Source organism: Rana temporaria, chromosome 2 (assembly GCF_905171775.1).
Source record: "Rana temporaria chromosome 2, aRanTem1.1, whole genome shotgun sequence".
NCBI lineage: Eukaryota > Metazoa > Chordata > Amphibia > Anura > Ranidae > Rana > Rana temporaria.
Window position 1 is genome coordinate 169,217,804 of NC_053490.1, and position 15,488 is coordinate 169,233,291.

General features: G+C 40.8%; 1 protein-coding gene across 6 annotated transcripts in view; it reads left to right on the top strand.

Annotated features, from left to right (window-relative positions):
• The window catches only part of LMO7 (LIM domain 7), a 218,670-nt gene that overhangs the window by 139,107 nt on the left and 64,075 nt on the right, over positions 1–15,488 (top strand). For all 6 annotated transcript variants that reach the window (XM_040341385.1, XM_040341384.1, XM_040341386.1 and 3 more), the window contains exons 6-8: positions 1,026–1,056; positions 4,256–4,366; positions 11,621–11,813. In XM_040341385.1, coding sequence (XP_040197319.1) covers positions 1,026–1,056; positions 4,256–4,366; positions 11,621–11,813 — 335 coding nt within the window. The remainder of the gene's footprint in view (positions 1–1,025; positions 1,057–4,255; positions 4,367–11,620; positions 11,814–15,488) is intronic.

The window sequence follows — 15,488 nt, forward strand, 5'->3', positions numbered from 1 at the left end:
CAAAGTATTTTAGCGCTGCAGGTACCCATTTAAAGCTAAAATTAGGTTGTATAGTTCGCCGTGCCAATGAAGTCAGTGCAACTCCCATAGCCTCCGATTTTTGTGTAATTTTATTTTTAAATTTGATAGGGCTCCATAACTTTCAAACACCTTCATAAAATTTGGCAGATGAGACATGTGATCTAGAGAACAGGTCGTCTGCATAGGCTGAAGTTTTATAGGGGGAGAAACCAGGGAAGGCAAATGTATGCACTCATAAAACTTTAGCTTAAAGCCAAGTTCCACCCAACAATGCAACTTATGCTTATCGGGTTCCTCCCCCTCTCCGGAGTCACATTTGGCACCTTCCATGTCCGGCCCACCCTCTGTCTCCCCCCCCCTCTGGAAGACGCACATGTCCCAGAAGACAGTAGGGACCAGTCAGAACATGCAACACAACTTGCGCAGTAGTGAACCAGGCTCTGAAACCGCAAGGCTTAATTTCCTGATTCCCTTACTGAAGATGCCGGCTCCTCCACCCAGGAACCGAGGGACGGGTCGGCTTTGCTTCGGGTAAGGACATTGCGGTTGCCCTGGACAGGTAAATGTCCTTTTTAAAAGTCAGCTGCAGTATTTGTAGCTGCTGGCTTTTTACATATTTTAATTTTTTCGGCAGGACTTTATAAAAGAAATGTCTTAATTCGTTACCGTTTTTTCATAGAAGCTACCTGCCTTGACTGTATAATCAAGATTTGACTGCACCTTATGCAGGACTCAAAAAATTGTCATCCAAATCCACACGATACAACTGCTTCTCCCTAACATTTAAATTGCCTATTCATCCTTCTGGTTGAGTTGTGGGAAAATATTGTACAATAACTGTTTTGTGGTATTTAATGTTCCCACTTGATTGGGCATGTCTGGATCAGGGTGTGCTGGCCCTTGGTAATCACTCATTAGTGTCAGAAGTCTACAATGTTATGCCTATGTACAATTGCATGTTTTATGATAGTTGTGTGCTCATTCCCCCTTTAATCTGCTTTCAGACAAGAAGAGACAGAAAGAAGATTAAAAAATGTAAGTATCGATGTATTCTAAAAGTTTAATTGTTGCATAAAATGAACTGTGTAGTATCTGTGCAGTGGTAGTGTGTGCTTAGTTTTATGAAAGAAAATGTTAGCCCAACATTTCATGTTCCTGATATGTGCCTGTTGTACTTGTGTTAAAATGTATCCTGTTTCCTTTTGTATTGCTTCCTTTGTGTAAAATATGTTCCTGCCAGTCCCCCTACCTTCATATTTCAAACTGACAACACTAGACATAAAAGATCATCCATCCCAGCATGGTCAGTTTTTCTGTCTGTGCTGAGAGAACAGCCTGCCATTTCCTACAATGATCAGACATGTGCTAAAACGCTTCCCTGCACAGCCATTCACTGGGAAGATCAATGTTCTGTGGTTTCTCCACCACCAGCTCTTTTGCAGCTAAGAAAATATCCAGACCCCTTCATGTCTCACTTTTGAGAAATGGACTGAGGACAGATTCCCCATTCCATTTCTCTGCAGCCTCTGCTACACTGGATAGTGAATGAATGGGAAGTGCTCTGTGTGGAGTGGCTTCCTGTTCATTCACAAACTGAAGCAAGTTATGAATGGACACAGGAGCGATCAGTACTGATCACTTGCTGTGTTCATTCAGAAATGAAAGGGGCTGGTAAATGACATGTTCCGGCTCTCCATCCTAAAACATCCCCCACCACAGCCAGAGGTGAGGGGTTTGGGAGTGGACAAGGGAGCACACGGGGGGTCCCAGTCAGCAGTGAGAGTAACCTAGACAGGAGGGCAGTGGGGGTAACCTTTCCCTGAATGGCGGCGAGGGGGAGAGAAGCATGTTCTGTCCCCTGTCCAGGTAAGACAAGGAGGCTGCATGGGCCCCCCTGGAGCCTTAGGCAGGGGTCACCGGTGCTGAAGAGTAGATCAGGTTTCTCATAAGATTGGCATGAGAGTAGTATTAAAAATATTTCTCAAGTCAGACCTTTCAGCTATTAAAAACAAAACAAAAAAATCATGTTTTTTTCAGTGTTAATGGGTGTGTTTTTTTTGTTACTGAAACAAACCGATCAGTAGAGCTTGAATGCATGTGGTGCTTTCTTTAAAGGACTAGCGGAATCTCTTTAACAACCCTTTCTTCTTCCTTCACCGTGATCAATTTATGTAATAATTAAGGTTGTCCCGATACTAGTATCGGGACCGTTACTGAGCATTTGCGCGAGTACTTGTACTCGCGCAAATGCTCCCGATGCTTCACCCGATACTTTTTTTTTCACCCGAGAGGGGAGCAGAGCAGTCCTCGGGTATGTCACTAATGGAGAGGAGAGCTAATAGAGGAGAGCTGCTGCCGCCGTCTATTCCCCAAAGAGAAAGCCAAACCCTCCCCCCACCCCCCGCCGCGGCCGTCTAGTTGATCAGCACTCGGGGAACATAACAGCTTTCATTTGATTAGCTGTGTGTTCCCCGCCGCGTGTTGTCATATATAGCCCCTCCTCCTTGTCCGGGGCACTTTGCTAGACAGATCACGCATCCCAGGATTTGGACGGGTGATCTGTCAAAGTGCCCGGACAAGGGGAAGGGGCTATATATGACGCGCGGCGAGGAACACACAGCTATTCAAATGAAAGCTGTTATGTTCACAGCGCGCTGATCAACTAGGCTGCGGGGGGGAGGTCTTGGCTTTCTCTTTGGGGACACGTGGCTGCATTTGGGGACACATTTAAAAAAAAAAGTATCGGTACCGGCGAGTACAGGAAAAAAAAAGTATCGGTACTTGTACTCGGTCCTAAAAAGTGGTATCGGGACAACCCTAGTAATAATGCATATGGTCTGCGCTTCAGTAAAATACTGAGCAATACGGCTTTGTTTATGTGTCGGGTTGAGGATGGCGAGTAACCATAGAAAGTAAAGGCAGTCTTTGTACTTGGTGTATGTGCTGACAGCATACCATTTTTTTCTGTTGTAATTTCCCTTTAAATACTTGCCACTTGCACCGGGCTGTCTGCACAGAATTCATGCCAGAACTGAGCACAGGCCATGAAGATAATAACTTCTTGGGGAAGGCAGAGTTGGAGTCTTAGGTCTGGATCACACCAAATGCGGTGGGGCTACGTTGGATGGTTATTCCAGCACAGTCCCACCACGCGGACAGGACAAAATACATTGTCTCCTATATGCTTGGTTCACACCACGGAGTTGTGGCATTGTGCGGGCACGATGTGCTGAAGAAGGTACTGCATGCAGTACTTCTATTTTTTTTTTTTTTTTTTTAAGCACAGCGTGTGAGGAAATTTACTGCCCCTCACTGCGCGGCCGGCAATTTTGAGGTATATTTGTGACATCTCAATTTAGTTGGTGGACTCGGCCCCGCCCCAGCCCCCATCTTCCTTGTCACTGGAGTGGATTAACAGGAGCCAGAGCCTATGGCTATTCAATCTGCCCAGGGAGGAGGGATGCTCTCGTGCATGGCACTGGATTGTGTTGGGGTTCAGGTAAGTAAAAGGGTGGTGAGGGGGGGGAGGGAGTCTTGTCTGTGACACAGAAGTTTTTTTTACTTTGATGCAGGAGCCCACAAGTTCATTGTGGGCCGCATCAGCATTTTGATTGTCCTCAAAAGGGCCGGTTGTATCTGTAAGATTAGATGTCCAGCGCATCCCCTCCCCTTACATTAGATGTCGAGCCACCCCACCATCAGAAGTTGAGTCCCCCACTCTCCCTTACATCAGTGCACCCCCTTTCCTTATGCTGCTGCTGGGAAGAAGCTTGATGCATTGCTTGAAAGCAGAACGTAGGGGTCTGGGGGATGACCAGAGGAGGTGTGAGGGCCACATGAAATTGCCCGCAGGGCCTTGTTTGACACCTGTGCCTTAATGCATAGACTGTAGTAAGGTAAAAAAAAAAATTTGAAAGATCTTGCCACTGAATCCTCTAGATATATAGAAACTGTAAAAGCAATCAATTTGTCAATACAAGCACTACCCTGACTATTTCGCTGCAAGGATAAGTAAAAGGCCCGAAATATTTTCTCTTACCTGAAATGCAAGTCTGCTTTAACAGATCACATGAACACATTTATAGGCCTGTTGGCATGTATGCAAGGGGCATATTGGAAACTTTAGGGATTTCATTTCTATGCTATACTCGATGCTCCCACTACTATAGCACAGTAGTTACAGTTCCCTTTATTTTGGTTTGCATGTTTTGTAACCATTTCTTTTTCTCCATAGGTTTTGATCACGTTATACTGGCTTGGGAGAAAGGCACAAAGTTTATCTTATAATGGTTCACAACTTAACGTGAAGGCATTTGAAGGATTACTGGGACAAACCTTGACCAAAGTAAGAGAATGAGAATGCATTTATATTGTAGAAAACAATAAATTTACTTCTGGTAGGTCTAAGGAAATTCCAACTTTAATGTGTGTGTGTATATGTGTGTGTATGTGTATGTGTATGTGTATGTGTGTGTGTGTGTGTGTGTGTGTGTATATGTATGTATATATATATATATATATATATATATCTATATATATATATATATATATATATATATATATATATATATATATATATATATATATAATATATAATATATATATTATTGTGTGTGTGTAAGTTGTGACGCTGTGTAAACTCTACATAATGCAATGATTTGCAAGTCCCACAAATCCATTCTTTTTTTCAAAATAGAAAGTCATCATGTTTTATACTGAGAAAATTTACTATTTAAAAAAAAATAGGGTGATTTTGAAATTGATGGTAGCAACACGTCTCAAAACAGCTGGGATATGGTCATGTTTTTGACAGTGTAGCATCCCATCCCTACTTCCTTTAACACTCCGTAAATGTTTGGAAATTAAAGAGACTGGTTTCTGGAGTTTTGGGAGAGGAATGTTGTCCCATCCTTGCCTGATATAGGATTCTATCTATTAAGCAGCCCTGGGTCTTTGTTTTTTTTTTATTTCAAGATGCGGCAAATATTTTACAATTGCTGAAGGGTATGGGCCGCAAGAAGGCCAGTTATGCACCTGGACTTGTCTACTACGAAGTCAGCTGTTGTCATAGATGCAGTATGCAGTTTAGCATTGTCCTGCTGAAATTAGTAGGGCCTTCCCTAAAGACGCTGTCTGGATGGGAGCATATGCTGCTCTAAAACCTGGATAGATTTTGCATTGATGGCGCCATTCCAGATGTTCAAGCTGCCCATTCAATATGCACTGATGCACCCCCATTCCATCAGAGATGCAGGCTTTTGAACGGAGCGTTGATAAGCTGGAAGGACCCTCTCTCCTCTTTAGTCCAGAGGATGTGGTGCCAATGATTGTCAAAAAGCATGTCAAATTACGATTCATCTGACCATAGAATAGTTTCACTTTGCACTTTTTTACCACTAGCCTCCCAAGCCAAATCTGACAATTTTTATAAATCTTTTTTTTAAGCTAGAGAATTGCTTGGAATCCCCATCCATTATATATATAAATATATATATTACAAACACAATATGTCACTTTTTTGAGCCTTGGCGCTGGCATCAATTTCAAAATTACCTTATTTTTCTTAAAATGGTACATTTTCTCAGCTTAAATTTTTGATGTGTTCTCAATATTCTATTGTGAAGAAAATATGGGTTTGAGATTTGCAAGTCATTGCATTCTTTTATGTAGATTTTAGTGTCCCAACTTTTTTGGAATTGGGGTTGTATTTTTTAGAAATTATGTAATATTTTATGTGCTCATGGAAGGTAGATCTGCAATAGAAACCCATAAATTACAATCTGCAATGGTTCTGGCTGTCCACTACTCTAAAGGCAGTTTGATTTCTGTCTCTTGGTGTTTGGGAAGTTTTTTTAAACATCTATAAAGGGCTGCAATGTCTGTGAAACACCGAAAAATAATTAAGTTTACATTCCATGAACAACTATGGAAAGTGCTTTAGCAACCTCTTTACTTGATCCTTTTCCATATCCCCTTTCTAAACCTACAGTGTGTGCATTGTAGACCACAGTACCTGCAGTTGGGAGGGAGTTGAGGCAGGTTGAAGTGGGTTTGCCATTTCTTATACATGGCAAGAATACCCTTTTCCAAAAGTGTAGCAATAATGATTTTAGAACTTTCAATACTTTTAGCTTAAAGGGGTTGAGGTTTTTCACCTTAATGAATTCTATACAAAGTACAAAACTAACTGCAGAGGTGGCAAGTATGACGTGTGTGTTTATTTTTTTTGGCAAATATACAGAAAGCCATTCCATGATGCATGCTAATTGAATCATTAGGAAACTTTGTTAATTTCCCTTTAAATCCCAGGCTGTGCCTCATATTATACAGTAAGCTTATGTGTTTGAAGGAGTTGGAACATAAAATATGTTTTACAAGCTGTCATGAGGTGCAAGGTGAGAAGGGAGCGGCCATACCTGCCAATGTCAAAGTACAGTTCCTGACATACTGTACGTTCCCTTGAATTAAAAAAAAATAAAAATTTGCACTGTTTTCATATATCAGGGCTAATTTGCACTGGCAGTTGGGAGGCAAGGAAACTCCACAATTGAGCCACGCTTTTACTGCCTTCCAACTACGGCCATGGCAGGAATTATACCCCTTGTCGCTTACAACCACCAAATGTGACCCATTCAAAAAAATAAAAATAAAGCAGATTACTCATCAGACACCAAAGTTTGTATGAAAAAACCCTTTTAATGACGGAAGGGATTGCAAAAGAAGTGAAAACTCCAATGTGTATGAGCCCTTTAAAAAGAGAATAGGCTTGAAAGTTCTGTAAAGTGCACAGTTAAGTGACTCGTGTAAAAATTTAGAAAAATAATAAAATCGGCTTGCAGGTAGCAGCAGCTTTTTTTGTCTCCTTTGCTCTAGAATAGCAGGTAGTTCTGATCAGGCAAACGTCAACACTTACATGTTGTATGAGAGCTTGCCTGTCCCATCCAAACTCCCACACCTTTTCTGTTGACCAGTGAGATGGTTGATAAGTGATGGGGCCAATAGGAATGTGTGTGGGTTGGAAGGGTGTAGGCATGGCATTCCGGTTTAGAGTGGGGAGTGCTGCTGGCATTTCAAGTCACCTCTAGGTACTTTGCACCATTTATACCTGCTAGCTGCCTTTTTTGACACACTAACATTGAGTGCATTTGGAAGATTTGATTATGGAATTAAAACCCTTATTTTTTTCAAAAATTAAGACCGCCTACGATTAGATGGAATACTGAGCCAAAGCATAGTTGCGTATATAGTCACAGTTTTCAATATAGATTTGCATCCTGTAAGTGAATCGGGCTCAGGAAATGTTTTTTTACCAAAATGTCATTTGTCAGAAATGTGCAGTGCTTACCTCTTTTATGTTGTATCCAAAATAATGAAATGGCAATTAAAAACAGACCAAGTTTGCAGCAGGTGTGGCAGTTTGTTTGCGAAACTTTCAGGTGTCTTGAGAAATCACCTGAAAAGTCTAAAGGTTGAGTAATTTGCTTGTTGATGACGACTGCATTACACATTCCTAATCGGTTACATATTTATTTCTGTTTCATATTTATATGATTGGGTATTGTAGTGATTAGAACGGGAAGAGAAACCTACCTCATCACAGTTGTGTTCAGAGCAAGAAAATATATATTGCACAAGAATCAAAGTCCAAGTTTCAAATAGTGGCTAGGTGGTGTTTTGAATATTCTCCCCTTTTTTTGTAAGGATTTCCTCCCACAGTCTGGAAGTGTTTTTTGGAGGGGGTGTGTTTTAATTCTGGTAGTGTCATTAAGCTGTAAGATCTTTAGAGGTTGGGCCAAATGAATTTTTGTACTTTCTGAATCTCAAGTGTCAAGATTGTATTGGGGTAGTGAAGACAAACCTCAACTAAATACAAACTGGTTTCTTAAATTGGAAAGTTCACTCTAGTTTGTATGTCTTCTTAGAGTAAAAAACTTCTATAGTCTTTTCTCCATGGTCGAAATCTCCATCAAATAACTAAGTGTATGGGCCCCTAACATTACCAAGAGGGAACACATAATCGGCACATGTAGTGCTGCAGAAAACTGGCATAGTCTTCCTTCAGGAGATGGTCAGAAAATGTAGATGTTTCGTAGGTGACAAAGTTGGAGACGGTTTGAGATCACTCACATTTACAAAGCGATTTACAATCTAGTGATCCTACTACTTACTGCTGAGATCTGAGGGTTGCATATCAAGTACCAAAGGCCCCACGTTTCGGCATTGGGGCTGTAGACCATACAGCCAATAGTAGGGCTGCAACTAACGATTCTTTTCATAATCGGTTAGTTGGCCGATTATTGTTTCTGTTCTGTTAATAACTTTGCGATTTGCATTTTTACTTTTTTTTTTTTTTGGCCAATTTGTTGTTGGGCATATTATAAAACAAATTGCCGCAAAAACGCATTATATGCTTTTCTGCAGCTTCTCCATTGAAGTATATTGAACCAAAAAAATGAAATGGCACACATTTTTTACTGTAGGAACATGAAAGTAATATTTACAGTAGCAATTTGCTCATTTTGTACCATAAAGGGATAATTTTATTTGTTTTTTAACCCCATTATGTTACTGGCCGATTAATCGATTATGAAAATAGTAATCGATTGATTTCATAATCGATTAGTTGTTTCGGCCCTAGCCAATAGTCAAATAATGAGCTTTCACATCCATCGCACAGGACTGTCATATGTGACTACAACCCAGACTAAAGTAGTTTATACCCATACAAAAAATCTGTCTGCTCAATAGAGGCAGGTCTAATGACCAGCTTCTGTCAAACAGTCATTCTGGAAGATCAGCGTTTGCGGCTAGTGGCTGTGTATTCTGATGGTGGAGGAATAACATCACTTGCGTGATGCAGGCATCTGTGAAGTGTGTTTTTGCTTTAGTGTGTATACCAAGTTTGTTATATGTGTGTGTGTGTGTATGTATGTATGTATGTATGTATGTATGTATACATCATCTGACCGGTGGAAAGTCATTTAGAAACGGCTTACTGAACACCTTACTGAAGAGGAACAGGAAGTGAGAAATTCAGACAAAGAAAACAAAGAAAAAAAAATTAGAAGGGAAATTGAAGGAAAAGGTAAGTGAACCAACAATGCACAAGCTTAAAGGAACCTATTTAGAAAACAAACCTTTGAAACCCCTTTAAGGCACACTATCATCCCCATGATAATATTCTTTGCTGTAGTCCTGGAATGGCACCACATAAGGCCATAGTGTGGCCACTTTTATAGCGTGGGAGCTGCGTCAACCTCTTGGAAGAAGTAGAATTTTAATTCTTCTAACTGCCAGGATGTAAGACAAGATTAGTTTAACCACTTGCTTACTGGGCACATATACCCCCTTCCTGCCCAGGTGAAATTTCAGCTTTTGGCACTGCGTCGCTTTAACTGACAATTGCGCGGTCGTGCGACGTGGCTCCAAAACAAAATTGACGTCCTTTTTTTTTTTTCACAAATAGAGCTTTCTTTTGGTGGTATTTGATCACCTCTGCGTTTTTTTTTTTTTTTTTTTTTGCGCTAAAAACAAAAAAAGAGCGACAATTTTGAAAAAAAAAAAATATATATATATATATATATATATATATATATATATATATATATATATATGTGTATGTGTATGTGTGTGTGTTTTACTTGTTTCTATAATAAATATCCCAATTTTTTTTTTTTGACCGATATGTATTCTACATATGTTTGGTAAAAAAAAAAAAAAAAAAAAACGCAATAAGCGACTGGTTTGCGCAAAAGTTATAGCGCCTGCAAAATAGGGGACAGAATTATTATTTTTTATTTATTATTTTTTTTACTAGTAATGGCGGTGATCTGCGATTTTTATTGGGACTGCGACATTATGGCGGACACTTTTGACACATTTTTGGTACCATTCACATTTATACTGCGATCAGTGCTATAAATATGCACTAATTACTGTATAAATGTGACTGGCATTGAAGGGGTTAACACTAGGGGGTGAGGGAGGGGTTAAATGTGTACCCTGCATAGTGTTCTAACTGTGTGTGGAGGGGGACTGACTGGGGGAGGTGACTGATCTGTGTCCCTATGTACAAGGGACACAGATCGGTCTCCTCTCTCCCTGACAGGACATGGATCTGTGTGTTTACACACACAGATCCATGTCCTTCTCTCTGTAACCGCCGATCGTGGGTGTCTAGCGGACATCGCGGCCGCCAGTCACGCACATCGGCATCTCAGCGATGCGGCGCGCGCGCCCCCCAGTGGCCAGGAGGAGCGGAGGCCGTAATAAGAAAAGAAGTAGAGCCACCCTGCGGCCGTACAAAGTCGTACGGCTGTCGGGAAGTAGTTAAAATGTAAAAAATTGCACCTGGGGAAAATGAATTCCTTGATGAGCACAATATTGGGGATAAAGTGTTGGCCAGCACTGCAGAGGAAAAAGATTTTGGGGGTACTTATTTCAGATGGTTGCAAAAAAGCGAACAGGGTGGAAAGAAAGTGGGGCAAGTGAATGGATTTCTAGGGAGTATTACTGGACAGATTACCTGCAGGAGTAAGTCCTGTTTCCCAATATATTAGACTTCACTTGGAATACTGTGTTATATTTTTGAAACCTCACTTACAAAAATATATCAATCAGATAGACCACAGACTGGCAACCAAAATGGTCTGGGGGATAAAACGCATCAGTAGAGACTTCAGTAACTTATGTACAGAAAGGGGAGATTTGATTGAAGCTTTGCAAGTACATTAAATGGAGTTGGTAAGGTTATGAATGACAGTATTTTCTATGTTCAGTGAAGATCAAGAACATAATATAACCCCAAATTATGAGGAAAGTTCAAAATTAATCCTAAAGTATTTTACTGAGAGAGTGGTTGATGCTTTGAATAGACTTGATCAGTCAAAAGTTGTGGATTCAAACATGCTTGGGACAAACGATCTATATTCGGACAAAAAAAATGGGGCAGACTCAATAGGCCACTTTTTTGTTTTTTGTTACTAGTGTAATTCCTGTAGGGTTCTTTGTAAATACAAACCCTTACTATATTTAGCAAGTTGAGATAAGGAGAGGGCACATTTGACACTTTGACTATAGTTCTGCTTTAAATGTGAAGTCATTTGCAGAGACAAAACTATAGCAAAAGGATATTGAATGATGTATAAATGCAAAAAGAGCTAATCCGACCTTGTAATGTTTGAGAAGTTTACGCATATGCTAATGCTTGCTGTCCCTCTGAAAAGCGGACTGCGATGGATTGCATTTCGAAGATGTCATGAGGTGATATGTTGCCTCCTCACTGCTCGTTTTAACTCTTTATATGCTGCACCACTGCATAACATCATTTGAATGGGTCATGTTTGGTAGTGCTGCCTGTTGAATGTGACAAGGAGTTATCATTTTTGGCATGATTACATTCAGCTTAAGGGGGTGCAGTAAAATTTGTCTCATCTGCTTGATTTTACCACCCCCTTTCCCAACCAAAACCACAAGTACAAACGAGCCCTAAGAGACCTTTTATTGTGTCAAGCTTTAATAAACAATCCTGCAGTGATTATCTGCTTTAACGTAGGCCATTCTTGCTGAGCATCAATAATAACTGTGCTGTCATTTGCAGGCTCTAGAAGAATCCAGCAGTTTGAAGAGAAGCGGTAGAGACAGCGGCTGTGGTGATTTGTGGTACAGAGAAAAGGGGGAAAATCTTGTTTCTTCTCATAAAAGGGACGACTCCTGGGACAGCTTGGACTCCTTTGGCTCCAGGTCTTATACAAGCTTTTCTTCAGACACAACCCTTAAAGGAAGCAGTGAGGGTATGTTTTTCAACCATTATCTTAAAGATTTTTTTTATTCTGTCCCTATTTTTGCAAGTAACATACTGCTTACGTTACATTGATATTACTAAACGTTAATATTGTTGAGAAAATACACTAAAATTGCTTATAAAATAGGGGCTAGTCAGTCCAATGAGCTGCAAACCACAACATAATACACTTAAGAAAAAAATTCCTATGTCTGCTTGTCACTTTAACATTTTAACTTTCATTACATTTTTCATGGGGGGGGGGGGGGGGGGAATAATTCCTATGCGTACATTTTGCCAGTAAGCATATATTCGTACCTGCACTACTTACGTTTCTGTTTTCTTTTGAAACTAACTTGAATTCTTGCCCTTAAAGCATTATTAAAGGCAATTTTTGTTGTTGAAATAATAATCCTAATATTGCACAGAGCGACCCCGAGCTTCCTCTTCTGGGGGTTCCTGCCTGTTTTCTAAGCTCCTCGTCTGTTTGACCCCGCAGAGGAGGCGTTTGCTCCTGAGCTGGGCTCTATATGTTGGAGAGATGCACTGTGTGGCTTGGCTCTCTCCTCACAGGATTTGATTGATGACAGCAGAAGCTATTTGCTCCCGCCGCTGCCTCTGACCTGTGAGAAGAGAGCAGTGATACTCCTCTTGGGTACAGCTTTGGATCGAAGGAGGAGCCAGGTAAGTATTTTTGATAAAAACAAAAAACCTTCTCGTGTTTTTTTTTTTTACCTTATTGCACAGAATACATTAAAGTGAAAGCTTTAATCCTTTAGAAACACTTTAATGCAGGACTTTGTTAAAGGTGCAGGCATACAATGAACCAAGTCAAATGAGGTGCATGACACTGCCTGGACTCCTCTCTATTATTTACATATGACAGGTTTTTGAAGCTTCTGGAAGATGGATATCACTGTAGTTCCAGAGCGCACCAAATGTTGGACCTGCTGGTCTCTGCTCCTTCAGCAGCAGTGTGATTAATTCCTATGCCCCACCTCCTTTCATCTTGCCCCCTCTAAGAAGCCTTTGTGTTTGCGAGTTCATTAACAAAATTCAAAGGCATTTGTGAATGGGCAGGGGAGGGGTGGGAGGAGAGCTGCTGTGTATCTTAAAAAAATAAAAACTTTTCACTGACTGGTAAGTTAAATAGGTCATCAGGCTAAAAGATTATACAAAAGTGCTTCTAGTTTAACCAATCAAAAAATAAACTTCAATATATACAATTACCTCTGTATAGCAGTCCCTGTTCTTCTACAAATGTCTCTTTAACAATGTCCCCACAGAATTATTAGGGCTGTATACCAAAAAACTTCAGTCCTGATATATGAACCTATTGAAATCTATTGGAAGTTAAAGCGGAAAAGGCGCACATATAAAAGGCACACATTGTAGCTCTGTAGCATTGCTGCATCTACTTGTACTATAAGACATTTAAAGCGGAGCTCCACCCTAAAGTAAAACTCCCGCTGAACGGAACCCTCCCCCCCCCTCCGGTGTCACATTTGACACCTTTCAGGGTACCGGTCTAAAGACAGGTATTTGCACCCACTTTCGGCCACAGTCTGCGGGCAGACCGTCACTTCCTGCCCCCCCCCCCGTTGTGCTCAGCGCAACTCGCGCATGCGCCGTAGGGAACGGGCAGTGAAGCCGGAGCGCTTCACTTCTTGGTTCCCTCACCGAGGATGGCGGGGGGCAGCAGAGTGACGAGCGATCGCTCGTCCTCTGCTGCGGACGGCGCTGGACTCCAGGACAGGTAAGTGTGCCGATATTAAAAGTCAGCAGCTGCAGTATTTGTAGCTGCTGACTTTTAATATTTTTTTTTCAGCGGACATCCTCTTTAATTTGGAAAGTAAAAAAAATATATACTTTTTCACTTATATTATCAAAACATGTTTTTGCTTTGGAAACCAAGGTAGATTCTTGTAAGTGGATCCTTGAGCTGGAAATCAATGCATGGTTTGGGAAATAAGGAGGAATTCTAATAATAATGTTCTCAAATTGTATTGGACTTCTTTGAAGAATGCTTAAACCTAGATTTGGTGGGAGTGAGGACATTGACAAAATATATTTGTGACAGCAAGGAAAGACACATGATTTAACCCCAAATATTTTCTGTGTGGTAGTATTTCATATCCATGCATGACTACTGAAAGTAAATAGTCTGTTACCAGCATCATTTTGTTATGCGTTTTTGTGTTCTTGATTTGCACACACCTTTTTTATACGTGCATGTTTTCCCTTTGGAGTATTATGGAAGGAATGACATTTTGCCTTTAGACTGTATTACAGTACAGTTTTCATGGTTCATTGCGATATTTTAAGAAGAGATTCAGGCCTTTGTGTTTTTTAGGGCTGTGCTCTTTTTTTACTTAATATCCTATTGTGCGTGTACAGTCCACCTCTTCTGAATAAGTAACCTGCATCGTGCTATTCATCTTTTGTATGTCTTTAAATAGACCAGACAACTTAACATTGCAGAATGTTTTTTGTCTTTGTTGTGTTTTTTTTGTGTTTTTTCTTTTTTGCTTTGTGACGTACCTGTTCTTCGATCATCCTTTTGTCTTTGAAAGTGGAAACGTTAAGTAATACAAAAAACATGACCATAGATAAATGAAAAATACAATCTAAGCCTGATACCTTGCCCTACACACCTTCATTATTGAGTTTGTTTGGCCTTTCTAAATATTTTTTCTGATTTTATGAAATGTGTAATTATTATTATTTTTTTTTTTTTTAAGTATACCATGCACCTCATTTTTAGCCCAGCAGATGGAAGCCTTCCCCACAGCAGGGCCAAATCTGTCCTGTCTGTCCTGTCTGTTTTGGTGCAGTAAAAAATGCCAGAGGGGCACAGAAAGGGTGGTCTGCAAGGCAAAGGACAGTCAACAGTTTGTAGGGCAGTGTACAGGGACCAGTAGGGCTGAGAACAGTGGTCAGCAGGGCAGTGTACAAAGGTTAGCAGAGCTTTGAGCGCGAGTCAGTAGTGCAGAGGATATGGGTTGATAGGGCAGCAAACATGGGTTAGTGTGGGCCAGCGCGCGGGCTGGGCAGAGGAAGGGGGCCAGCCCGTGGGCTGGTCAGAGGACGTGGGCCAGTCCTCCTCCCATGAGACAACATTTCCCCATTACTCACTCCACCAGTAATTAAACGGCAATATTTTAATTTTGTAACATGTTACAAGGTGAAAGGTTGTAGCAATGAGCAGACCTGAACAGGTAACGGGGTTTACATTATTGTCTCATCTCTGAGCTGTCATCACAGTCGAAGTATGAGGTGTGTCTAAAAAGTTTGGTGAAACAAAACTGAAGATGCAAACAATTTTAGCTTTTTATTGGCCTTCAAAATAATCGCCTTTATTGGCATTCAAACCCACCTTTCAGTGCGAGTTCGGGGGCGATTTCAAAGACATCTGTGCGGGTTCATGCACAGATGTCTATTGAAATCACCCCTGAAGTAGCCAAAAAGTAGTGCAGGAACCGATTGGGACAGTGCAGTTGCCAGAAATAGGCTGCAATTTGACATGTCAAATCGCTCCAATGTGAATGGGTTAAAAGTAAATAAAAATTCTTAGACATCTGTCACCCAAATGAATCGTCTTTAGTGGTTTGAGTGACCACTCAAAATTTGGGATTTTCAGTTCTGGTAATATTGGTCACCAGAATAAGGCAATTCTCCCCAGTAG